Source organism: Pseudonaja textilis, chromosome Z (genome assembly GCF_049901715.1).
Source record: "Pseudonaja textilis isolate UNSWEBS1 chromosome Z, rPseTex1.2, whole genome shotgun sequence".
Taxonomy (NCBI): domain Eukaryota; kingdom Metazoa; phylum Chordata; class Lepidosauria; order Squamata; family Elapidae; genus Pseudonaja; species Pseudonaja textilis.
In genome coordinates this window covers 59,657,475-59,684,999 of record NC_142008.1, presented here as the reverse complement: position 1 = coordinate 59,684,999, position 27,525 = coordinate 59,657,475, and the positions used below count along the sequence as shown (strand labels likewise).

General features: G+C 35.2%; 1 protein-coding gene across 7 annotated transcripts in view; it reads left to right on the top strand.

The window, feature by feature from the left end:
• Nucleotides 1–27,525, top strand: part of GLB1 (galactosidase beta 1) — a 169,978-nt gene that overhangs the window by 101,976 nt on the left and 40,477 nt on the right. For 3 of the 7 annotated variants that reach the window (XM_087918486.1, XM_026718712.2, XM_087918487.1), the window contains exons 7-14: nt 13,615–13,673; nt 16,843–16,964; nt 17,049–17,089; nt 18,938–19,050; nt 19,862–19,936; nt 20,570–20,659; nt 24,173–24,280; nt 26,214–26,345. In XM_087918486.1, coding sequence (XP_087774612.1) covers nt 13,615–13,673; nt 16,843–16,964; nt 17,049–17,089; nt 18,938–19,050; nt 19,862–19,936; nt 20,570–20,659; nt 24,173–24,280; nt 26,214–26,345 — 740 coding nt within the window. Of the gene's footprint in view, nt 1–13,614; nt 13,674–16,842; nt 16,965–17,048; nt 17,090–18,937; nt 19,051–19,861; nt 19,937–20,569; nt 20,660–24,172; nt 24,281–26,213; nt 26,346–26,708; nt 26,898–27,525 lie in introns of those variants that run through there. The other 4 variants (XM_087918488.1, XM_087918485.1, XM_087918489.1 and 1 more) reach the window with 2 other exon arrangements.

Below are 27,525 nucleotides of genomic sequence, written 5' to 3'. Positions count from 1 at the left end.
CTTGGTTGTCATTTGGTGCATAGATTGCTATTAAAAGTATTTTTACATTATTGTCCATTATCTCCACCATCAAGATCCTTCCATCATCATCTGTATAGATTTGTTCTGCAGGGATTGTATCTCTAATATATAAAGCCACTCCTCTCTTTTTACATTGTGTCAACGCTGTAAATAATTTCCCTAATTTTTGTTTTTTCAATATGTGTTCATGTTGTTTTTTAATATGTACTTCTTGTAAGCAGATTATATCAAATTTTAATTTCTCTAATTTATGAAATACTTTTCTTCTTTTAGTAGCTTAATTGGGGTCCATTTATATTAATTGTAATCAATTTTCTCTCATCCATTTTAGACTTTATAAGAAGGATTTGTTGCTCTAGTAGATCTTGGTTCTCGTTGCTCTCTGGGTACACCACCTACAGCTCCTCCTTTTTTTTCAATTGCTGTTATACACTCCTTTTGGAATTCGATTAGTGACTCTTCTTTTCTTGTATCTTCCTCTTTTCCTCTAAAAAACTCTAGATAGAATAGCTCAGCTTTTTCAACTGTGTCAATTCTGTGTCTTTGTTCCTGCCAGGTGAACATGAGACCTTCTGATATCAACCATCTGTAGTTTACTTCTCTCTTAAGTAACTCTTTAGTCAGAAATAGTTATTCTCTTCTCATCTCTCTCACTCTTCTCGGTACTTGCTTCAGTACCATAATTTCTTTGTCTTTATACTTTAACATTTTCTCTCTTGCCGCCTGCAGTATCTGTGTTTTAAAAGCTTTCTTAGTGAATCTAATATGAACTTCTCTTGGTAATTTATTTTTCATTGAGTATCTTGTATAGACACGGAACACTTCATCTATTCCATCCATCATCTTAGTTATCTCTAATACTTCCACCAGGATTTCTGTCATTATTTCAGCAGGGTTTTTGCCCTTTTCTTCTTCTATATTTTGGAATCTAAGATAAAATTCTGACTTGTCTATTTCCCATCCCGATGATCTGCTCTTGTCTCTTTCAACTTCACTCAATCAAGTATCAATATCTCAAATTTTCTTATCTCTTTGTACACCTTGTTCTTCAATTTTCTTGAATCTATCCTCATATTTCATCATCATCTGTTGGATATTCTCAACTTTCTCATCTGTCTTTTTGGTTCTTTGCTCAATATTTTCCATTCTCTTTTCAATGTTGTCTGTTTTTGCTTGTATCTTTTAGATTCCTTACATAATCACCTGGAGTGTCACTTCCTTTTTTTCCTCCTGTTGCAACAACATCTGTATTGATCACTGTCCTCCAGATCAGCAGTCACCAACTGGTGGGTTGTGGCCCACTGGTGGGCCATGAGAAAATGTTGGTGGGCCGCAGAGAAATCTCACCCCCAGATCACCCCCACAAAGCAATTAATCCATGCTGCACAGAAACATAAGGCTGCGCCACCAACATGGTCTGCAGGAACCCTCCCCGCCCACTCACTCCTTATCCAGTAAACTTGCCTGCTAAATTGCTATTTTTCCTTTTTCCAACCATCATCTGTTCTGCTGTGCCAGGAGATTTAGATTAGCTGGGAAGCAGGAAATGGTTGGATTTCTTGCTTTCTAGCTAGTCTTTAGATCTTCAGCTCAGCACAGCCGAACCTCCCTTAGGACTGAAGGTTTGCTTGCAAGCAAATTCAGTGCAGACTCACGGCAAGCAAATTTGAGAGACTGAGCTAGCCAATGGCAGATAGATAGATCACTGAATGGTTCTGTGAGCAACTCAGTCTGCCTGCTTTGCCTGATTTTGGGTTAAAGTTGCTCTTTTTTAAATAAAAAATCAATATTTACATGCAAGATGTGCTGTGAGTTAATTTTGTGAGTTTGCTTGCAAGCAAATTTTATGTGACAGACCGAGCTAGCCAATGGCAGATAGATAGATCTCTGAATGAATCTGTGATTCTGTGAGCAACTCAATCTGCCTGCCTGCTTTGCCTGATTTTGGGTAAAAGTTGCTCTTTTTTTATAAAAAATTCAATATTTATATAAATATTTATAATATTTACATACAAGCCATGCCCAGCCAGTCACATACCACCAAGTCACAGCCACAAATTAGGCCATATCTACAGAACTGGTTAGTGGTCCCTGGGACCTAGAATTATGAGTTTGGTGGTCCCTGGGGTCTAAAAGGTTGGTAACCCCGATATAGAACATAGTATAAAAATATATAACCATTGGATGAATGCAGAATATAAATGTATAATTAAATCTAAAATATCTCGTATAAAATGATGGAATAATAGTTTAGTCGAATGATTAATAACTGATAAATATATAAGTATATGTTAGATTGACAATGTGAGAATCTATACAACCTATGATTAAGGACTATGAAAGGATATCACAAAAGACTTGTAACAAATTGACACATTGTATGTATGTAACTGGAAGATGGTTTTATGTTTTGTCTGTATATGTTTATCTTAAAAAATAAAAATATATATAAAGAAAACATTGAATGTCTGGTTGCAATAAAAAGCTGTTCTTGCTGTTTCTTTTCCCATTCAGAGTTTTTTTTTTCTATTAGAAAATGTCTGCCAAAGAGAAAAGGAATGAATTATAGGTAATTCTCAACTTACAACAGTTCAAAATTATAACATCACTGAAAAAGGGACTTATGACTATTTTTTCACACTTATGACTGTTGCAGCATTCCTATATCATATTCATGATATGAATACAAACTATTAAAAAAAACAGACCCCATAAAAGAGGAGGTGGAGTTGCACTTTATGTAAAGGACCACTATATTGCTGCAGAAATGCATGAAACCAAAGATGAAAATCTCCTAGAATGCACATGGGTCAATATAAAATAAAAAAAAGAATGACATGGCCATAGGTGTATATTATAGGCCACCCAATCAAGCAGAAAATATAGATGTCCTTTTTGCCAGCCAACTAACAAACATATGCAGGAAACACAGAACAATAGTAATGGGAGACTTCAATTATCCTGATATCAATTGGAAAACTAATTCTGCACCAAGTGAGAAATCAAATAAGTTCCTAACCAACCTAGCTGACAACTTTGTTGTCCAAAAGGTAGTGGGTGAAACTAGAGGGACAGCCATACTGGACTTAATTCTTACAAACAAAGAAGTGATGGGGGAGTTGAAACTGCAGGAACTGCAGGAATATAGACTTGAAACCAGAGATTTTTTTACTGGGAATTTTACCTGATACATATAATAAAAATTTGAAGTATTTGATTGTAAATGTATTAACAGCGGCTAGAATTGTATTTGCTAAAAATTGGAAGAGTGAGAAAATTCCATCAGAGGAAGAAACTATTAAGAAAATATTGGATTGTGCTGAAATGAGTAGATGAACATTTGAAATTAGAGAACAAGAAGATAAACAATTTTATGAAGTTTGGGATCTTTTTTACCAATGGTTAGATAATAAAACATCATAATAGAATATTTAGACTTAGGATATAATGAATATATATTTTCTTTTTCTTTTTTTTTGATATTATTTTTATAAAACTTTACTAAGATAGATTTGGTATGATCTTATGATTTGTTGTAAAATAAATTAAGTAATAGTTATCTCATTAAAGTATGAATTAACAAAATTATAGTTAAATGATTTTTAGTAATGATACTAGGTTATACTATTGTTGATTGATAATATGAGTTATTATGTAATATAACTATAATGGCGTCTAGGAAACGGATGCACAAAAAAAGTGGTAAACCAATCAATACACTGTGTGTAAATCTATGAAGGAGGATGATGTTTTTATGTTTTATGTTGTATGTTTTATGTGGTTTTATTTGTTGTTAAAATCAATAAAACTTTTTTTTTAAAAAAAGAAAGAAACTGCAGGAACCTTGGGTGAGAGTGACCATGCCATACTAGAATTCAACATAACACAAACACAAGCAACAGAACATAATGACACCAGAGTCTTGGATTTTAAAAGAGCTGATTTCAATAAACTCAGAGAGAACTTGGAAAAGATTCCATGGATGAAAATCCTAAAGGGGAAAACAACTCAAGAATCTTGGGAAACTCTAAAAAGTATGATCATAGAAGTCCAGACCAGCACAATACCACTGAGAAAGAAAAACAAGAAATCCAAGAAGAAACCAGCATGGCTGCACGAAGATCTCTCTGGCAAATTGAAAGAAAAAAAGGACAAGTACAAAAAATGGAAAGAAGGATGTTAAATAAGAAAATACCTAAAACATGGTCAGAAGCTTATATTACACTTATTCCAAAAGAAGGGACCGATCCATTACAAATTAAGAACTAGAGACCTATTTCTTTACTGAATGCAGACTATAAAATTTTTGCCTCAATCTTGGCAGAAAGGCTCAAAAGATACTTAAATAACTTTATTCATCCTGATCAGAATGGATTCCTGCCAAAGAGACAAATTAGGGATAATATGAGGTAATTCTGGATACTTTGGAATATTACAAGGTAGCATCCTGAAAAACAAATGGCTTTGATATTTTTAGATGCCCAAAAGGCATTTGATAATGTGAACTGGAGATTCATGTTTTTGTTATTGGAACAGATGGGCTTTGCTAGAAAATTTATTCAAGCAATAGAAGCCATATATGATAAGCAAACGGCAAAAGTAATGATAGAGGGAGAATTTACAGACTCTATTAATATAAGAAAAGGCACAAGACAAGGATGCCCATTATCACCTTTGTTATTTGTATTGGCTTTGGAAGTGCTGAATAGAAATATTAGAGAGGATCCAAATATAAAAGGAATGAAAATTAAGGAGGAATTTAAACTGCAAGCCTTTGCGGATGATTTGGTTTTTATTCTGGAAGATCCTCTAGAAACAGCTTTAAAACTATTGGAAAAGATAGAGATGTATGGTGAGATGGTGGGTCTGAAAATAAACAAAGATAAAACAAAGATCTTGACAAAGAATATGTTATTAAAACAAAGAGATGAACTGGCAGACTTATTGAAAATTCAAGTTACAAATAAGGTTAAATATTTGGGGATATATTTGACGTCAAGATGTACTACATTGAAAGAGAATAACTATATTAAACTTAAACAACAGATAGCATCTGATTTGAAGAAATGGGAAAACTTACAATTGTCATTGATAGGTAGAATTTCAAGAATCAAGATGAATATTTTACCCAGAATTTTATATTTGTTTCAAACCATACCAATTAGACTTGGTAAAGATTATTTTGAAGAATTAAATAAAATTGTGTTGAAGTTTATATATGGCAAGGTAAGAAAGCCAGAATAAAATTAAAACTTCTACAAGATGCTAGAATTAGAGGAGGATTTGGCCTTCCGAACTGGGAGTTGTACTACCAAGCTGCAAATTTAATGTGGGTTAAAGAATGGATAACATTAAGAAAGACCAGATTGTTGACATTAGAAGGACATGATTTATTACTGGGATGGCATGCTTTTCTGTGGTATAAGGGAACTAAATCGCAGGGCTACTTTAGAAGGCATTACATACGGGAGTCTTTATGGTTGAATTGGGAGAAAATTAAGAGAAAATGTTATTTGTAAATCCCAGTCTGGTTATCAACTATTGAAGCCTTTTCTTATCCTATAATATATGAGAAGGAACAAACAGTTAGATATGGGGAAATATTGGATGAAAAGAGTGAACTTAAAACAATGCAAAAACTAGAAGAACAAGGCATAAAAGATGAATTGGTTTTCATATGCGCAAATACATTCAAGGTATCTTATAGATTCTAAAATGGAGGGATTTTATGATAAATTGACAGATAGATAGGATCTTGACAGGTACTGATGAAAAAGTGATTAAAAAATTATACAGTTATCTGTTGGAAATTATATTAGAGGAGGAACAAGTTAAAGAAACGATGATTGTTTGGGGGAAGAATTTTGGATATGGGATTGATTTGGAGAAATGGGAAAAATTGTGGTCTCAAAATTATAAAATGACAATGTCAACAGCTTATAAAGAAAACTTGTATAAGATGTTTTACAGGTGGCATTTTCCCCCGACAAGAATTGCAAGAATGTTCAAGAACAAATCTGAAAAGTGCTGGAAATGTCATCAGATACGTGGCTCATACTACCATATGTGGTGGACTTGTGAGGATGCTAGAAAATATTGGACTAAAATTTGCATATGGTTGGAAAAAATGATAAAGACACATATAAACTTGAAACCAGAGATTTTTTTATTGGGAATCTTACCTGATACATATAATAAAAATTTGAAGTATTTGATTGTAAATGTATTAACGGCGGCTAGGATTGTATTTGCTAAAAACTGGAAGAGTAAGAAAATTCCATCAGAGGAAGAAATTATTAAGAAAATATTGGATTGTGCTGAAATGAGTAAATTGACATTTGAAATTAGAGAACAAGAAGATAAACAATTTTATGAAGTTTGGGATCTTTTTTATCAATGGTTAGATAATAAAACATAATAATAGAACATTTAGATTTAGGATATAATTTTTTTTTGATATTATTTTTATAAAACTTTATTAAGATAGATTTGGTATGATCTTATGATTTATTGCAAAATAAATTAAGTAAATTATAGTTATCTCGTTAAAGTATGTTAATAAAATTATAGATAAACAATTTCTTAGTGATGATATTGGGTTATACAATTATTGATTGATAATATGAGTTATTATGTAATATAATTATATTAGCGTTTAGGAAATGGATGCACAAAAAAAAGTGGTAAACCAACCATTACACTGTTTGTAAATTTATGAAGAAGGATGATGTTTTTATGTTTTATGTTGTATGTCTTATGTTGTTTTGTTTGTTGTTAAAATAAAAAACTTTTTAAAAAATGAAAAGAAGGACATACAACTAAGGCAGAATATCAGCAGATAGCCAGAATCTGCAAAGACAAAGTCAGGATAGCAAAGGCTCAGAACGAACAAAGACTTGCAACAAAAGTCAAAGATAATAAAAAAAGTTTCTTCCAACATATAAATAACAAGAAAAAAATCAAGGAAACAGTTGGTCCATGAAAGAGAGAAGATGGCAAGGAAGTAACAGGCAACAGAGAGAAAGCAGAACTGCTTAACTCATTCTTTGCATCCATCTTCACACAAAAAGAAACTATAGCTCAACCCACCTAACATCAATACCCGGGAAGATACTAGAAAAGATATTAAAAAAACAAATCTGCCAACATCTAGAAACAAGTAAAGTAAAAACTAGCAGTCAGCACGGGTTTGTTAAAAACAGATTATGCCAAACCAATCTTATTTCATTCTTCAACACAGTGACTAAATTAGTAGACCAGCAAAATACTGTGGACATAATATATTTAGATTTCAGCAAGGCATTCAATAAAGTAGACAACCTACTTCTTAGTAAGCAAGAAAAAAGTGGAATAGATAGCACCACCACTAGATGGACTCGCAACTGGCTGGTAAACCATACTCAACGAGTAGTCCTTAATAGGTCTAAGTCTACATGGAGGGAAATAAGCAGTGAGGTGCCACAAGGTTCCATCTTAGGCCCAGTACTCTTCAATATCTTCATTAACGACTTCAATGAAGGAATAGAAGAGGAACTTATCAAATTTGCAGATGATACTAAGCTGGCAGGAATAGTTAACACCCAAGAGGATAGGCTCAAGATCCAGATGGATGTTGACAGACTAGAACACTGAGCCATATCTAACAAAATGAAATTCAGTGTAGAGAAAAGTAAAGTCCTACACCTAAGCAAGAAAAAACAAAAGTACACATATAGACTGGGTAAAACCAGGCTTAATAGCAGTAACTGTGAGAGGAATCTTGGAGTCTTAGTGGACAACCAGCTAAATATGAGCCAGCAATGTGCAGCAGCGTCCAAAAAAGCTAATGCAATCCTAAATTGTATTAACAGAGGGATACAATCAAGGGAAGTACTAATACCACTCTATAAAGCCTTAGTAAGACCACACCTAGAGTATTGCATTCAGTTTTGTTCACCACATTATAAAAAAGATGTTGAGACTCTAGAAAAAGTAAAGAGAAGAACAACCAGGATGATTAGGGACTGGAAGCTAAAACATACAACGAACATACAAGGAACTGGGCTTGGCTTGTCTAATAAAGAGAAGAACCAGGGGAGACATGATAGCAGTCTTCCAATATTAGGGGCTGCCACAGGAAGGAAGGGGTCAAGCTATTTTCTAAAGCGCCTGTAGGCCCGACAAGGAAAACCCGAACAACCAAAGATCCACATACAAATACCCGCGAGAACCTCAGAAAACAAATATTGCACCTCTACGGGGAGGAAACCCACCATCTGACCAGGACTTATGAAAAACTTGAAGTCCAAAGAGCTTCCATTTTATGTGACCTTGCATTCCTATGCAACTGCCGAGATCAAAATTTAATTCCCACAAGCTTCCAATTGAAATTCCACACCAACACAGCAGCCACCAAACGCATCCTAAAAAGAACAGAATTGGCCCTAATTAGAAATGAACTTCACACAAAAAGGTTTCTCCTAGACCAAATCAACAAAGATCTCCTCACACTCCACCTCAGACTCAGCAACAAGATTCACCCCTACTTTGGGACAAATCCAAACAACTCGCTGTCTGGAGAGCCGAAACACAGACCACCCTCAAGACAGACACACACACCAACAAACTCAGGAAACTACAACAACGCCAGAAACCAACTCCTCCCCCACAGCCACACATGAAACAAACAGTGCACAACATCTCAGACAAGATCCTCACTGAAGCTGAAACCAAGGTCCTTTCAAAAGGATTCAACTTTGCTGTCGCTCCCAAACACATCCCCACAGAAACCATCATATGCGGAGTTGAAACCAGCCTGACCAAAACCAACCCTGACGATGCTAACAAAATCAGACTCGAAATCACCAACATCCTCTGCACTAGCAAACCACCCAAAAGCAACTTATCCAAAGAAGAACAAACTGCACTACTTAACCTGAAAGAAGACACCAGCATAATAATCCTACCAGCAGACAAGGGCAACGCGACAGTGGTTATGAACACATCTGACTACCAAACCAAGTTAACCAACCTACTCCAAGACCCCACATACAAACCCCTAAAGACAGACCCCACCACCTACCTAGAAAAACTACCAAATCCAAAATAAAAGCCTCCCCATCAGTGAAGAAATCCAGCAAAGAATCATACCCAGAGAGAAATCATCCAGATGCCCTAAGCTTTATGGTCTCCCCAAGATACACAAAGAAGGAACCCCACTCAGACCAATAGTCAGCTCCATAGGCTCACCTATACAAAACCTGGCCAAATTTCTCGCCAAACAACTACAACCCTATGCAGAATCCATCAACTCACACATAAGAAACTCATTCCAGTTCATTGAGATCATAAAGAAACAAAACTTACAACCTAGCGACCTACTAGTAAGCTTCGATGTCATATCCCTCTTCACCCAAGTGCCAATAAAAGAAGCCTTGACAGCCATCCAAGACAAATACAACCCCCCCAAGCACATCCTAGATCTGACCAACCACTGCCTATCCAATACATACTTCACCTACAATGGACAAAAATACAAACAAATAGAAGGAGCACCCATGGGATCACCCCTCTCACCTGTCATCGCAAACCTCTACATGGAACACTTTGAAACACAAGCTCTAAAAAAATACGACCACAAACCCAAACTCTGGCTCAGATACGTAGATGACACCTTCATAATCTGGCCACACGGGAAAGAAAAACTGAACAACTTCCTCACACACCTCAACAGCCTACACCCCAAAATACAATTCACCATGGAAACAGAAGCCAACAATCAACTTCCTTCCTAGATGTCTTGGTATACAAAAGATCCAATGGCTCCCTAGGACACACCATCTACCAGAAGAAAACACATACAAACCGCTATCTACATGCACTCTCACACCACCACCCAGCACAGATCAATTCCGTAGCCAAGACACTCATCTCCAGAACAAAATGCTTAGCCAATGAACAACACCAAAAAACCAAACTACACACTCTCACCAACGTACTTACAGCCAATGGATTCCAAAGAAAGAAGATTACCCACCTAATCCAAAAAGAAACCCCAACCAAAATCCAAGACAGAGAACAAGAAAACGGCAAAGCTCTCCTCCCATATATAAAAGGCACTACAGACAAAATCAGCAAGATCCTCCAAAAACACAACATCAAAACAGCATTCTGCACAAACAGAAAAATATCCACCATCCTAAGAAACCCCAAAGACAAAATCGAATTAGAAAACCAAGGAGTATACGAAATCCCTGCACTGCCTGCCCTACCACATACATTGGACAAACGAACAGAAGAATAAGTGCACGCATTGAAGAACATAAGAACTCAATCAAAAAAGAAGAAACGACCTCTTCCCTGGTCCAACACCTCAAAGCCACAGGACATGAAATTGATTTTAAAAATACCAGAACTATCGCCAAAACCGAACACTTCAACAACAGAATAATCAGAGAAGCCATAGAGATAGAAAAACGCCCACACAGCATGAACAAACGAGATGACACCTCCCGCCTCCCAGCCATTTGGAAACCCGCCCTCATGAACAGACGAGTACCTAACATGAAGAACGACACCAGACCCACACCCATGAGAGCCACACAAGATGCCACCACCACACTTCCATGTAGAAAACAGACTCACACCCACTCAGAAGATGAGACACGACCATGGACCAGAAGCTGCACTGCAGCCACATCACTACCCACTTCAAACCCCTCCGAGCCATACATGAAGCAAACCGACACCCACTATGAAGATGCAGCATGACCACGAACTCGAAGCCAAACAGCAAGATCACAGCTCACCAACTCAAATCCCCCAGCAACTAAGACTAACCTGAGCACAACCAAGCCCCCACCTGAACAGAACACGCCTCCAACCAATCAGAACACGGCCAACCCCCAACCAATCAGAACACAGCCAAACCCCTACCAATGAGAACACACCCCACCCAATCAGAACACAGCCAAGCCCCCACCCAATCAAGTCCCACCCCACTAGCAGTTAAAAGGAAGAAGCAGCTGCAATCTCACATCACTCTGAGAAGCAAGAGCCGAAGACAGAAGCCTGAAGATGATGAATGAGACTTCATCGAAACGTTGTTTCCTAGATACTTCGAATCTTACGCGGGAGAAAACCCAACAACCAAAGATTCACATACAAATACCATGAGAACCTCAGAATGAATATATATATATATATGTATGTATGTATGTATGTATGTATATATATATAATTTATTTATTTATTTATTTATTTATTTAAATTTTTTTGGGAAAAAAGACAAAAACACCCCAAGGGGTATACAATAAACTGTACCAAATGACCAAAAAAAGGAACCAAATTATTAATAAAATATAAATGTTTTTTGAAATAGAGAAAAATTAAGATGAAAAAAATTATCTCTAAATAACCAATTTAACCAAATGAACACTGAGGCCAAACTTAAAACACGAAAAAATAGTCCAGGAAAAAAATCTGTAAAGGCCTCTGAAGCAGCCTCCCAACAACCTGGGAAGTAGGTGCCTGTCTTCGCCTCTGAGCAGGCTGCAGAATGCCAACAATTAGAATGGGGCAACAGGGTACAGAACCACAATACCACTTCTGAATAAAAGCTCCCACAGGCCTGTAGGACCTGCTAAGGGGCCCTACCAACGTCACAGCAATTTAAATCACTTCGATGCCTTTTTTGAGAAAGGCAAAATGGCGCCCGCCACGAGGCGTGCCTAAAAATGGCCATCGGGCTGGACGCAAGGCTCAGAGACGGAATAGCCCCTAAGAAAAAAACCAATCAGCCAAAAGGGACTGAATTGAAAACGAGGGCTAGGAGAAGGCGTTCGTGGGGGGAAGACACAACACGTGCTAAGAAGAGCGTGATTGCAAGCCGCTGCTTAAAAGCAGGAACAGCTTGAAACGGCAGGAAAGAGGGAAGGGGGGGGGGGGAGCAAAGGCTCTAAAACCCCTCTATCTCCCCCCTGAGGGGCAAAACTTCGCTCCTTTACCACAAACCTAAAAGCGCAGGGACCAAGGAAAGAACAAAAAGCAACGATCAAACCTGAAAATGAATAGAATTCCTGAATCGGCCAAGGAGAATGGTCTATAGCTGCCTGTCTCTTGCGAGGCTGAGCTAAAAACTGGGGAACGCATGGAGGAGACACGTGGTGGAGGAGGAGCGTTCCTCAATTATAGCTCAGCCTGAAATTGGTGAAGACTAGAGCATCTCCCACTCTGGATGCTCGGAGCAGCTTGATTGAGAAGGTGTAGGCTCTCCCGCTTGGGTGGGGGATTGGACTATATGGCCCACAAGGTCCCTTCCAACTCTGATTATCTGATATCTTTTATCTGATTTACATTTGAATGCTTGACAACTGATTCATATTTATGATGGTTGCGGTGTCTGGGGGTGATGTTGTTTTGTGACAAGCAAAGTCTGTAGGGAATCCAAACTCACTTAACAACCCTGTTACTAATTTAATAACTGCGGTGATTCACTTAACAAATGTAGAAAGAAAAGCCCTAAAATGGGAAAAACTCACTTAACAAATTTCTCACTTAGCAACATAAATTCTGGGCTCATTTGTGATAATAAGTCAAAGACTACCTGTAATCCCAAAAGCCTTTTTACTGTTAGCCTTAGTACTATTTTTTAAAAAGTAGTGCGTGCACGCATACATACACACACACACACACACACACACGTGTGTATTTCTAAAATGAAAAGTCTGAAGTGGGTAAAGCAATTGAATATGAAGACTTTATTAAAAAGCTTAATTAAATGTAGAATAATGTTACAAACCTCAGTTTTAACACAAATGATATTTTAGTCTATTTTTACTATTATTTGAACTAGTTTCTATTGAATTAAATGGCATACAGGATTCATGCCTTAATACAAAGTATCACACAACTTTTCTGCATTTTATTTTAAATTTCCATTCAACGAAAACTTCTGATTATTAAGATACAGCAAAAAGCAAAAAGTAATACTTTAAAAATCTTTTACTTTTCCTGTCCTGCTCATATCCACAAACCATTTTTAACTTATTAACCGTTGCCTGTGAAAGGAAATGGCAACACAAATATACATTGGGGAATGTATTTTGCTGGTGCAGCATGCAAAGTTAAGTGAACATGGCTTTTAATTTTTTTCTTTCTCACTTAATAATATCTTGATAGGGTCATTTTTTTTCAGAAGGTTCCATAGTACTGGGACAGTTAGAACAAGACTAGAAACTGGGAGACCATGGATTCTAGCTTGCCTTACGCACAAATCTAGCAGGATAAGCTTGACCCAGTTACTATTTTTCAGCCCTAAGACACAGGCAATGGCAAATCATTTCCAAAATCTTGGTAAGAAAATGTGTTCAGGCAGCTGCTGGGAGTCAAAGCTGGATCAAAGGCTCATATACCTGTACTATTACTTGATCATTTTTTATTCTCTACAATGCTTTGTAATGCTTCTGACTTCATAAATAACATACATGTATGTAATAAATTAAAGTATCATTGTACCTTTTAAGGGTAATTTCTCTGTGTATCATAAAAATAGTTTTTAAATAGAGGCCTACAATTAGTAAATCAATTTTGACTCTTTGTTTTATTGATTTGCAGATACCAATGTCACTGCAGCATTTTTAACTCAGAGAGGAACTGAGCCTCAAGGCCCCTTGGTATTATGTTTTCTTCATACATTCATACTTTACTATTGATAAAAGTACAAATTGTCAGATAATAATAATAATAATAATAATAATAATAATAATAATAATAATAATAATAATAATAATAATAAAAATAAAAATAAAAATAAAAATATGATATTGAACAGCTCAATTTGACTTGAAAATTTATATTAATTTTTTTTACATAGATGGAATGTCCTTTAAGTTAGGAGTATTATTATAAGGTATATCAAACAGCAGGCAAAGTGTAGAAGTATACATGGGTAGGAAAATAAATGGCCAGTGAAAGGACTGACTGTAGCATATTTAAAAAAATCTTAAAATTGTTGCCAGTTACAAAAATATATGCATCTTGATGTAGTCTGCATTTAGGAACTATAATTGGGATAAGCAACTTGGTCAATAAGCTGAAAGAGCGAGCGGGGAGGGAAAGAGAGAAGACCCTATAAAGATTGTAATTTTGGGCATTAGTCCCAAAGTTACTTTTTCATACCATTCCAATTGCTAGTGGTTGCTCTCTGAGGCAGTCACTAAATGAGAACTATCTGTTGTAACCAACTTTCTGTAAAAGTTCTTGGATTCCTTTGTTTTTGGATAAAGCAGGGAGGTTCAAACACTTAGAAGAAAGTTGATTATTAAATGTTAAACTAAAGCATAACCTAGTATTACACAAAAGGAACAATTAATATGAATATCTGCTAGAACAGATTGCAGGGTTCAGTGCACTTGACCACTGTTGTCTTCAGACCTAATCAGATGTTTGACAAATTTTTCTTTTAAAATCTTTTAAAATCTTTATCCATCTTTAATATAATTAGAAAATACTATGCAATTTTTTTTATTTTACATTCCATAGTATTTCCCTCTTATGTTAAAGATGGAGCCTGAGAAACTGTTAGGATTTGCTGGGTTTTGTGAGTTTGTTTTAATGTTTTGAAGGGTTTGTTGACATAGTTCATGTGAACTATATTGTGAAAACTAGAGAGAAAGAAGGAAAGTAAATGTGAATAGGAAAATTTAAAGTTATTACTAAAAAGAAGCTACCAATGAATAACTCATTAAAAAAAAGAGGGAGAAGAACCATTCAGTGTGTTTTAGATCAGGTCAGTCTTGATTGTGGAGTAGAAAAAGTGAAATGGCTACTATATACTGGGAAATATTGGTAATTTCAAGGAACCGCTATAAGTAGACCTTGGCCTATGACCATTTAATCAGTGACTTTCCTCAGTTATGACAGTGTTGAATGAATTTTGATTACAACTGGTCCTCAATTTTCCAAATTTCATGATCTCGGTGCTTGGCTAGCTCGTGCACCATTGCACACCCTCCCTGATCTGTGCCATACTTCTTGTGTATTTTCTCATGACTATAAAACTAACTATAGACACCACTCTTTACAGGAAGGTTAAATTTAGATGGCTAGCTCAGGCACCTATTATTTTCACAAAGTTTCATATGGGTTTGGGGGAATTTCCTAACAATCTAGGAGGAAGGCAATTCTATTGAATAGTTTGTTGAACTCTGGAAAAGAGAGATGGCCAGGATGTCAGACAGGATTGTCCTGAGTAGAGTCTGCTGCTGATTCCAGATGGCACTTTGATTCTCTAAAGAGTACTGAAAAATAAAAGGAGTGAAGAGAATCCTGGGACAATTCTGATGGAAAAGTATAAGCAGACATGGGCGTAAACTCAACTTTCAGTTTTCTCTAGGGTGATAAGAATATTGGAAATATCTCCCTTTTCATTTCCATTGCAAATCCCCATTCTTATTTTTTAAAAATGTAATAAAGTTTCATTTTAAGAACAGGATACATCTTTCTTTTTAAAAGCAATGTAGGCTTTATTTCTCACTCTGTGATAAATACTTTCTTCTATGATGGAAGAATTCAGAAGAATACAGAATTCTTCTGTAATGTCAGGTTCCTTCCAATCCTTTTGTCTTCTAAGTTAAGTAACATCATGTATTTTATTAAAAGCTGTTTAATTTTCACATTATTTCAATAAGTATCCCACCATCAGGGCATATTGTCCTATTTAAAAAATTATGATGGAGTATTGGATGCATATTTTTCATTTTCGTCTTCTGATTTCATTGTCTATGGAAAGACTGCTATTTAACTATTTCTCCCTCTCTCTTCTTTTCTTATTCATTTAATTTTTCTCAAACTTGTTTTATTAGAACATTTAGTATTTTGCATACTGTTTTGTGTTTTTGACATTTCTATTTAGCCTCAGTTTTTGCTTCCTTGACTTACAAAGTTATATTTATATGGTCCTTAAAGTAAAGGAAATCCTTGACTTACAATCACAATTGAGCCCCAAATTTCCTTTGCTAAACGAGGCAGTTGTTAAATAAGTTTGCCTCATTTTACAACTTTTCTTGCCACAGTTCTTAATCGAATTGTTGCATTTGTTAAATTAGTAACACAATTGTTAAGCAAATCTGACTTTCCTATTAATTTGCTTGCCACAAGGTAGCCAAAAGTGATTACATGACTTGGACCCTGCAACTGTCATAAATAAGAGTCAGTTGCCAAGCATCTGAATTTTGATCATGTGACCGTGGAGATGGTGCAACAATAAGTGTAAGGAATCATCATCCAGCTCCATAGAAAAAGTTGTAAAAACTATAAGAAGTCTTCACATTTCCTTTAGAGCTAAAATTGAATCTTATCATCTTGCAAAAACCTTTATAAGTCTTATGGTATTGTAGAGACATGGTATGTGGCATAACTCTTGATTGTGGAAGCCTCCCTACTACAGCATTTAAAGCTTTATGAGATTTTAAATAATTGAAATTTTGAAATTCCTTTATTTCTTCAGTGTTATAATGGAACGTTATGGACTGTTCTATTGCCATAGTTTTGACAATGGGCTTTTAAAATGTGGATTAAATAAATGCTGCTAGATGAGGTTTCCTAGTATTAGTTATAAACATATCACCCATATCCTCCTGCAGCCTTGAATGACCATGTGCTAGTATTAAATAAAGGATGAGGTGATGTTAAAATTTCTGAGCTGCATTTGACTTGGCATGGATTCATCCTCATTCATGTGTAGCAAATAGATCTCTTGAGCAGCTTTTTTGTTGTAGATTGTTAAGCATTGTTTTTTTTTTTAATTTCTAATATACTTTAAAAAATCTTTTCCTTTTTCAGGTCAATTCTGAATTGTATACTGGTTGGTTAGATCATTGGGGCCACCCCCATAATGTTATACCGTCACCAGCCATAGCTAAAACTCTTAGTGAAATCTTGGCACATGGAGCTAACGTTAACCTGTAAGTTCATTGATATCTGTTTAAAAGAAAAAAAGTAAGTTTCTTGGGCAGCATTCTCAATTGCTTTTCTGCTTCTTTTTTCAGATATATGTTCATAGGAGGCACTAATTTTGGGTACTGGAATGGTAAGAAGTATGCTTGTAACTGCTTATTCTATAATTAAAAGATTTTCTTTTTCTAATCCTAAAAACAAGAACACATATACGTCCTCTTAAACAGATGAGTAGAAGAAATTTGGATGGAAGAAAATAGAAAAGTCATAAAAGGGAGTTCTTTTTGTTGAGGTTTCAATTTCCGGAATATAGCACAAGTATCCTCAGATTATGAGAGCAATTGAATCCAGAATTTCTATCACTAAGCAACATAGTAATAAAGTGCTATGTTATGTAACTCAATCACTTAGCAATGGCAATCCTAGCGGCCATCATAACCCCAGGACTGCATAAGTGTGCTATGGGCAGACTCTGTGAAGCATGGATGAAGATGCTTTGGACAGGTGCTACACAGCACAGTGAACAAAAATTGGCAGGAAGGGAGAGTGAATTCTGACTGTCTGCTGGCTTTCCCACTGCAAATGCTTATGGAGGCTAGCAAGGAACATTGGAAATTGTGATCCCATGACTGTGGCTTGCTCAGTCACATAACTACAGAGATGGTCAGAATTCCAAAGACCTATTATAGGCTTACTAATTCAACAGCATTATAATTTTGAATAGTTGCTAAACAAGTGGTCTTAATCCAAGGACTATCTGTATTATCTAACTGCCAGGCACTTAGGCTAAAATTATAACAGGGACTGAATCTCTTGTTGATATGAAACCAGAGGGTTAAATAGAATGAGGCAGTTTTATTTGGAACCATTGTACTCCCCCACCCATACTCTTTCCCCCCACTTGCTCTGTTTTCTGCTATTTTAAATGTTTTTTCCTTGACCAAGAAGATAGAGTCAAGAATGATCAAAGTATGGTTTTCTTTGGTACATTTTCTGATTCATAGTTCTGCATCATACAGTTTTCTCTAACAATTGCTGAAAATAATTCAATTAATAATCACACATTATTGCCACTTTCTGCATTATTTTGACCCATGTATAAGCAATTCATTTACAGAATTCCTATCCCTGTTTTATATCCACTATATCTGACTTTTATTGTATTTATCAATCTTTAACTCCATTTTTCACACAGACTGTCCATATTTCAAAACTGGTAATTTTTATCATGCACTTTGTCTTAGTCAACAAATGTATAAATATGAGAAATTTACCTATTGAAGAGTAAAAATATAATCTGCATGTTTCTACAATCTGGTGTAAACTCCACCATCTTCTCAAAATTTGCTCATAGTCATTTCTTTCAACCATAATTTTGCCAAAATCTGCCCAAACACTCTTGCAATCTAGTTCTTATAATTCTGATACCACTCCTTCTGTACATGAGAAAGATAATGATGTTACTATCAATTATGGCTTTGGTCAATCAAGGTTTTTAGTACAATACCTGTTAGTAAAGAAATAAGTGCAAATAAGGTTACTAGTCATATTTGTGATTTAAGCCATTATATGAATGATAAGGATCATCACTTTGGATGCTTTTGGGTCAGTATTTTACAAATCCAACTAAAGTTTAATTGTACTCTAAACATGTTTATCAGAGGTGGTATTCAGCAGGTTCTGACCAGTTCTGGAGAACCGGTAATGGACATTTTGAGTAGTTTGGAGAAACGGCAAACACTACCTCTGACTGGAGATTTTACAGCATCCTTCCCCTGCCATGCCCACCAAGTCACACGCACAGAACCGGTAGCAAAAAATTTTGAATCCCACCACTGATGTTCATGCTGTTATACCAAGCTAGTATCTCAAATATAGCAATTGCTTGCAAGTCAACACTGAGGACATTATAAAGTCTCCTAAACCCATAATTCAGTGGAGGCAATCAAATATCCTAATTACAATCTGCTTCTTTTCACAGGAGCCAATATACCATACATGCCACAACCTACTAGTTATGATTATGATGCCCCATTGAGTGAAGCAGGGGATCTTACAGAGAAGTATTTTGCTGTCAGAGAAGTCATTGGTATGGTGAGCTTCTTTTTGAAACATCACTTCTGTATCTTACCCTGGATTTGTTTTGACTTCTAATTTAGTCAAGACCCTAAAGTACCTACTGTTGCGAGATGAATCTGGGCTCCATAGTAGTCTGATTCAGTCAAGCAAGATTTCTCAGATTTGATGACAAAATTCAGGTGAATGTTTTCAGAAAAATCTGGAGGCTCAATAGATTGCAGCAAATGGGTACAGAAAAAAATCTAAATGTTTTCTGCTATCTGGTGGTTTTTTGGATTTTTCCATCCTAAATGTGGGAGTGTTAATGTAACCCTTTGCAGTCTGGATATAAAGTATCTCAATTGCAGCAGAAAATAAGTATTTGGTTATAGTAAATAAAAAGAGAGCAAAGGATTATCTACAGAAGCAAGAAGAATGTCTCACATTTTTTTCTGAGGAATAGCCATTTTTGTGAGATATGTGTAAGAAACATTTCCAAAGTTGTTCTTCAAATTTTTAAATTAGTCTAGATTCTAGATTTAAAATTGTCGCAGCAGAAATGAAAAAAAATGGAATTCATGGAAGCCTCCTCGTTGTATATAATTGTTACCAATGTAGTGAAGATGTGGTGAGATTACAATTGCCATAAGTCCTAACAATTTTGGCTAGGAAGTGATGGTGCTGGTGGATTTAATCCCAACAAATCTCAAGGATTCCAGACTTAGTAATGATACCACAGCAACCCGAGATCATATAAACTTATTTACACAAGAATGAGAAAATTGATTTTTCAAATGCTGAAGAATGTATGTATGTATGTATGTATGTTTTTTCATTCCTATTTCAGTACAAGGATTTGCCAAAGGGGCCTATACCTCCAACAACTCCTAAGTTTGCATATGGAGAAGTTAAAATGATGAAGGTAAATAAATGTATATTACATAGCCATTTGCAATTTGATGAGTTGGGAAATTTTGATTTAGTGATTAGGAAGATCTATTTTTAAATAAAAGGCCAAAAAAAATTGTGTGCTTTGTAGTGGTGTGGTTTGGAGATTGAAGGTGGAAAATTTGAACTTTGTCATGAAGCTGAAAAAAAAATGGAGCTCTTCCTTTACAGTGTGTAGTTGAAAAATGTGCAAGAACCCTGACAAAAGTTTAATTAGAATTAACACATCAGGAAATTTGGTTTCTGGAAAGAATCATATCTTCAGGATAAGGTGGTTCATTTACATTATGTCAATAAAATTAATTATAAAATATAAGCTCTGGAGGAATAATAATTTTTTTTCACTGAGTTTTCACATTATCTCTACATGGAACTGACATGCATTTTGAATTACTACACCCTTCAAGATGAGAATTCAGTTAAGAATATCAGCTTCTACAGGCAGAAGGACTAAATGGTTCCTATACATATACTATTGTATATCTTAAATAGATTTCTTTAGAGCAAATTCTGATAAATATTTTTGTAAGCATTGTTTAGAATGATCGTGTTGTTGTTCTGCATTTATTTCAATGCAAATTATTGCTCCATTTTTGCTCCATTATAGGTTGGAACAGTGACTGAACTTCTGAATGATTTTTCCCCATCTGGACCAATTAAAAGCATGTATCCTTTGACGTTTGTTCAATTAAAGCAGGTAAAAGTTGATCCCTACACAGACTTTTTGACCCACAATTTGGGCAGTTTATTAAATTATGTATGCCATGTAAAATTATTTACTCATTTTTAATTTATCTTTTCAATTACTGGGGGAGTTAGGCTATTCTATTCTCTGTTGTACCTTTTAGAAAAAGTGGATAAACATAGGAAATTTGTACCATTTGCATATTCTGCACTATTAATGGAGAACTTGAGTTTCTGTTTTGATACTGAATTCTTAAGAAGTGAAATGTATCAGAAAGGGAGTGGTGACTAGTGTAGGTGATATAAAATAAATGTGAGAGCTATAAATAGAAATGGTGGTTGAATAAAAGGACTCTAGATTAGTCAGGGATTTTGATTTGAACTCAGTAAATGGGTTATGAAGATGGAGAAATAAATATAATTACAGAAATAATATTTTGTAGAAAAAATTTGAAACAGACTTTCTCTGGAGTAGTGTCAGAAGCTGGAAGATAATGATAGAAAAAGAATTAGAGATTTGTATTAAAGTATTGAACAACTTTTATAGAATAAAAAAATGGGAGATTTGTCTGAACAGAGATGTGAAGCTTATTCCCTGTTTCTATTGCTGCCCCCTATTTATTATATAAAATTTTGTATTAAAACATTCACAGTATATAAACACAAATACACAAAAACTTGAAATAGATAATAATGTGTACAATTTTACACATAATAAATAATTATATATGCCCAGTGGCATTACAAAATTTTAAAGTACACTTTTATTCAACATTGGCTGTACTCATACATGATTTAAGCATTTATTTGTGCTTATCTGTAATACACTTTCACTAAAATTAGTAAAAGATAGTTTGACTATCTTTTTTTCAATATTCCTTTAATAGAGTGATAAATTTTACAGGCATATAAAAATAATGCTGAAGATCTTCCATCTGAGAATGACTACAATGTCAGAATCTCTAAGGATTTTGCCAAAATCATTGAGTTTAGCAGTGATAATTCAGTGCCAGAAAAATAAACACAGATGGCTGATTTAACATCTTTATAAACATAAGTAGATTTTACAAACCAGTTGTAGATTTCTCCAACATGGAGCAAACTCAAACAGAAACATGTTGGAAGTTCAGAGCAGAGCTCCAGTCTTCAGCAAGCAAGTTAGTTTCATCTTCAATAGATCAGCAGGCAAGCAAGAAGAGAGAAGCAGTTTCATCACAATAGGCAGACTCAGAGCTCAACATAGCTGCAAAGCTCAACATAGAGCTACTTTTAGTTTCAGTTTCCAGCCTAGGCTACTTCTAGTTTCAGTTTCCAAACTATCCTCATTGGCTGATTTAGTTGCTATGCCTATTCATTGGCTGACCTTGTTTCCAAGCTCTATTCCAGTTCATGAATATACTGACAAAAATGCATACATCTTCAATTACTACTGAAAACATTGTTTACTAATTAAACAATTAAAAGCTGTAAATAGTTGCCAAATATTGTAGAAAGTTATATTGATTAAATGTTTAGCTTATTTTTGGTCTAATTTCAACTTCTATAAGTATCAGAATTTAGTTATCACCATGTAGTTTTTATTCCTCCTAGTGTCCAAATTATAAATAAGTCTCACCACTTCTTGGATTCTAAGGTAATAGTTGGCATAGAAAGAGAATACTTGTCCAACGTTCATTTAAAGAAGATCTCCACCTGTTTTGTTGGAATAGCAAATCCAAATATTACCCAATAGCAAATCCAAATATTACCCATTATTTCTAAAAGTTTGCCAAACCAGATTTTAATAAAAGATAAAGTCCAGTTCAACTTGTAGAAGATGAGCAGGAGTTCTAATAATGTTTTCCATTGTTCTGGATAGAAAAAATTTCATAATCCTTCCCCATGGGTCTTAGTTACTATTATTTTAATATTCTTTGTGAAAGCCTTCTAAAATAGCAATAGCACTTAGACTTATATACTGCTTTACAGTGCTTTACAGCCCTCTCTAGGCAGTTTACAGAATCAGCATATTGCTCCCAACAATCTGGGTCCCCATTTTACTGACCTTGGAAGGATGAAAGGCTGAGTTAACTTTGAGCCTGGTGAGATTAGAACTTCAGGCAACCAGATTGCAGGCAACCAGCAGAAGTATCCTGCAGTATTGCATTCTAACTACTGTGTCTACAACTCTTCTGCTTCATTAAATATTCTAAATTTTTAATTACCTCACTGTTTTTATGATGCTATTTCTATTGCAAAATAAAACATTTTAGGTGTTTCTCCCATACCATAAAATCGGGATTGGCAAGATTAATTTGTAGTTACCATTAAATACAATAATCTCCTTTTAAAACATTAATTTAAATCTAGTTTTTATTAGTGAGATAAGAAGTGATAACTTCTAGATAGAGGAAAAATTCTGGAGTTTACAAAAAAGGCAGTACAGAAATTGTATGAAAATTAAACAAGTAGACAGCAAATTTACCCAATATACATTCCTATGTTTCACATAAGGAAGGATCTTTATCTTAACATGTAGCACAAAGAAAATCTTGTTTCGGAGCTTCTGATCAAAGGTTAAACTCTGAAAAATCTAGAAAAGCAAGCAGTAAATACTTACTATAGATATGTTTATCTGTAAAGAATAAGTAACAAGTTGGTTTAGGGACATGCTTATTTATAGGAATTATATCAGAGTCTGAGGACTATTGAAAACACTAGCTAGTCAATTTCTATGGACATTCTCAGTCATCCAGAAAAATCAGAAAGTTCAGTTGCCTCTTGAAAAAGCACCTTTGGAATAGCCAGTAGACCATTAGTAACCATTTCATTCTATGTCTCCTTCAACAATGTTCCCTAGCACTATGCTTACTGAGTGGTAACAGATTTAATTCTACTTTTATTTAAACATGCTGATTGTTGACCCTATTTTTTACCACAATACCAAACTTAAGAATGGTTAATTTGACCTTCTTTTATGTTATCTTTCTTATATGTATGACATCCTCTATCAAAATTAACAAATATTTTCCAGATGATAGACCTAATTATTTCCATGTTCACTAGTTCAATTCAGAGGATATGCTGATAAGAACCATACATCTATGTCTTTCCACACTCTTAATCTCAAACAAACTTAATTATAAATGTTTTTATATTGCATAATGATTTTCCAAACTCTCCTCAACAGTTCTTGTCCAACTACAGTAACATATTTGTTTGTATATTTACAAGAGAATTGCCAATGTTGATACAGAGCATCCAAAGTCCCATTTTCCCCCACCATTCCTTGCTAAATATCTGAAGATAATGGTGACTCTTAAATACCAAATATTTGATGTTAGTTTTAAACCTTTAAATCTGCATATTATAATTTGTTGTTAAAAAAAATGTAAAAAAACAAGTTTACTTTGAGCCCCATTTTTGTTTTCCAATTGCAGTTGAGAGATATCTATATAAATTGATATAAATGTAGCTACATTATAAAAATGCAATGCTTGCTTAAAATAATTTTCAGTATTTGTTTGTCTTTATTTTGTTGTTCAAGTATTTTGGATACGCATTATACAGAACAAAGTTACCAAGAAACTATAGTAAGGAAATTCTTTCTTCATTTGATGGCATTCGTGATCGGGCCTACATTTCTGTGGATGGGGTAAAGCACCATATCACAACTCCTTTCTTGTGATTACAGCTATGATTACATCTATCTATCTATCTATCTATCTATCTATCTATCTATCTATCATCTATCTATTATTTTCTGAGGGATTATCCTGCCTCCTGTATACAATGTAATAATAATTATACAATAAGAATGCCAAATAACTACTGCCTTCTAAGTAAGATCAATTCTGTGATGCTTGGTGAAGGCTAATTATTTCCTGATATGGTTACTGATGGATAAATTTGCTTATATTGTTATACTTATTTATACATATTTTAATTTTATAATGGCTTGGTAACAATGTGAATACTGTTCGTAACTTCATTTTGCTCTATTAGGCAAATCCCAAGATTCCTTGTAAAAATGTATTAAAAATAGTTTGTTAGAAATATGCCAATACTGTGATTTAGCATAAATTCAGATGAATGAGTCTTGGGGTTCTATTGTCAAAATAATTTCTGGTTACTTTTCATGGCTATGGATCCTATATAACTGCAAAATACTAATTTTAGCTTATCAAGGTATTCCTTTTCTGCAGATTTAGGGCAACTATGAAAAATAATGCCTGATATCACATAGTCATGACAATATACTGCACTCATAAAATAAGTGATAGTAAGCTTAAATTGTTTACTTATAAATATCATAGTCAATTATGTTCTGAATGATCTGTTCTGATGGTTTACTAAAAATCAGAAAGAATGCATTGAAATACATATTTTCTGAGATGATGCTGAGCCAAAGCCATGTGTGCTCTCATGTCAGTGTTTTAACTAAAGATATATGAAGAAGATTCTCTCTTGTCCTTTAACATTGTGTTGGCAATGAGAGGAGCACGGAAGTGATAGATTTATTTAGACAGTATTAGATTTCAAATATGGTTATGTAACTTTGGCTAGCAATAGGTTTGCAAATTGATTTGAATGGTGATTATAACTATTATTATCAAAGCAGATTGTAAATCATAGTAAACACTATGATTTCTCTGAGATAAAAAAACTATCAATGGAAGGAGAAAGATAAGAGGATGTGAACTTGGCAAGTTCACAACCAGGATTTTTCAATCCTGGCTTGAGATCATTATGTTTGGAATTCTCCGCCAACTTCAAATTTCTTCTTTTAATTCCTGGCTCCTCTAATTACTATTGCTGAAAATTGGTGGTACCATTTCTCATCAATTTGAAGCAGAATCTAAAAAGTATAGTCAAATATTACAGTAGAGTTAAGAGATGTTTAAGAGCTAGGAACCTCCCAAACTCTCTTTTCATGTATAGCTCTATGCATTTTGCATCAATGTTCCATCTGTGGTTCTTTTATTTCAAAAAAATGTTAAATGTAAGCCTAACAACCTAAAGATTTCCATCCTTTTTTAAATCAAGAAATGGTAGAATGAACTAAATCCAATAAAGAGGTCTTGCTATATAACAAGAGTGATTTATGACATCAATCAAGAGAAACGAGGATGGATGTTTGTCTTTTAAAAAGAACAAAACAAGCAGACAGGGGGTTGTTTTAATATTTTTTATACAGCTACCCATGCTTATTCGTTTTTTTGTCAGTTATTTAAACTTTCTGACCACAGAGGGTGGGGAAAGTACTCATTTTATTTTAAAAAAAGTACTCATTTTATTTTAAAAAACACCTGAAAGATTTTGAATTATAAAAATGACTCTTACAATTTTGATTCAAGTCATATTATATGCTGACTCTGTAAACTGCTTAGAGTGGGCTGTAAAGCATTGTGAAGTGGTATATAAGTCTAGGTGCTATTGCTATTATGAATTAACACAGTTGGGGATATGCACATACTAAAACCTCCCATCAAAATGCAGATACTTCTGAAAATGACACAAGTGGATAATGACAACTTTTGTATTGTGTCTTGTTTTTGGTTTAACCTTAAATTTTATTGTTCATTTAGATTCCTCAGGGGATTCTTGAAAGAAGGAAATTCTTGAAATTGAACATAACTGGAAATGCAGGTGCCAATCTGGATTTGTTGATAGAAAACATGGGTCGAGTCAATTACGGACGATTCAACAATGATTTTAAGGTATAGTTTCAATTGCCTTAACTATCCAGTCAACTATAAATTTGTCAGGTTATTTGAACTCAAAGCAACACTTGTTCTGATGACCCAGGACATGGCACAGAGGCATCACAGTCAGCTGATAGTTCAAACTGCCCCTTTATTGCTACAAATGTTTCCCAAATGCTCCCATGTTTCTGGGCAAGTTCCAGAGTAAAATGATCTCTCTCTCCTCCGTCCCTCCCTCCCTCTCTCTCTTTTTCTCTCCCTCCCTCCGTCTCTCTCTCTCTCTCTCTCTCTCTTTCTCTCTCTCTCTCTCTCTCTCTCTCTCTGTCTCTCTCTCTCTCTCTCTCACACACACACACACACACACACACACACCTCCAGCAGCCTCTGGCTGCAAAACAAGAAATCCAGCAGGACAAGGGAAGAAGTCAATTAGTCGAGGAAGCAAAGGAACAAGGCAATTAATCCAGGAAGCAAGAAATAAAGCAAAATGTCCAGGAACCATCCAACATCAGCAATGGAACACAACCCTTGATGAATTCAGCATTTGTTCCCAACAAATATATCTCCCCATAGTGTCTCCTTAAGTTTCAGGTGTGTCTCATGGAGAGGGGCAGAGCGCTCTCCTCCTGAGTGGTCAGGTCAGCCTGCGCTGTTCCTAATTCTCTCCACTCTCTGTGCTCAAGGATTAGGAGTGGGTGGTCCTTGCTCATCACCTGAGTTGTGTCTCTCATGTTCACTGCTTAGCCTCTCTTGGTCATCCTGCCCCCATTCCTCCCTGCCTACAAACCATCCCAATCCTGAAAGACCCTGGTCTGCCTTGGCATGCTCCACCCCATTTTCCTCTGAAGCCAACAAAGTCTCCCCCTTGATCTCAGTTGGCTCCATTTCCAGCTCATTTTCCTCTGCAGATTCAGGTTCTGGTGGGACACTTTTAATGCTATTGAGTTAATATTATAGAGGTATAGTATTTAGAGGTATCGTTTGAGAAGAAAATAAAAAGTTTTGAGATACTATTATATCCCTTTAATTAAGAAGAACACTATACTTGATAGTAGTCCAAAATTCACTGCTTTCTTTGGTGGACTTGTGAAGGTGATTAGAAATCTGACCAAGTCTTTTATGCCACTGGCATTGATCTAATGCAGGTAAGATGCAGTACAGTGTTTTATGAAGAGATGTTATCTCAACGGGCACC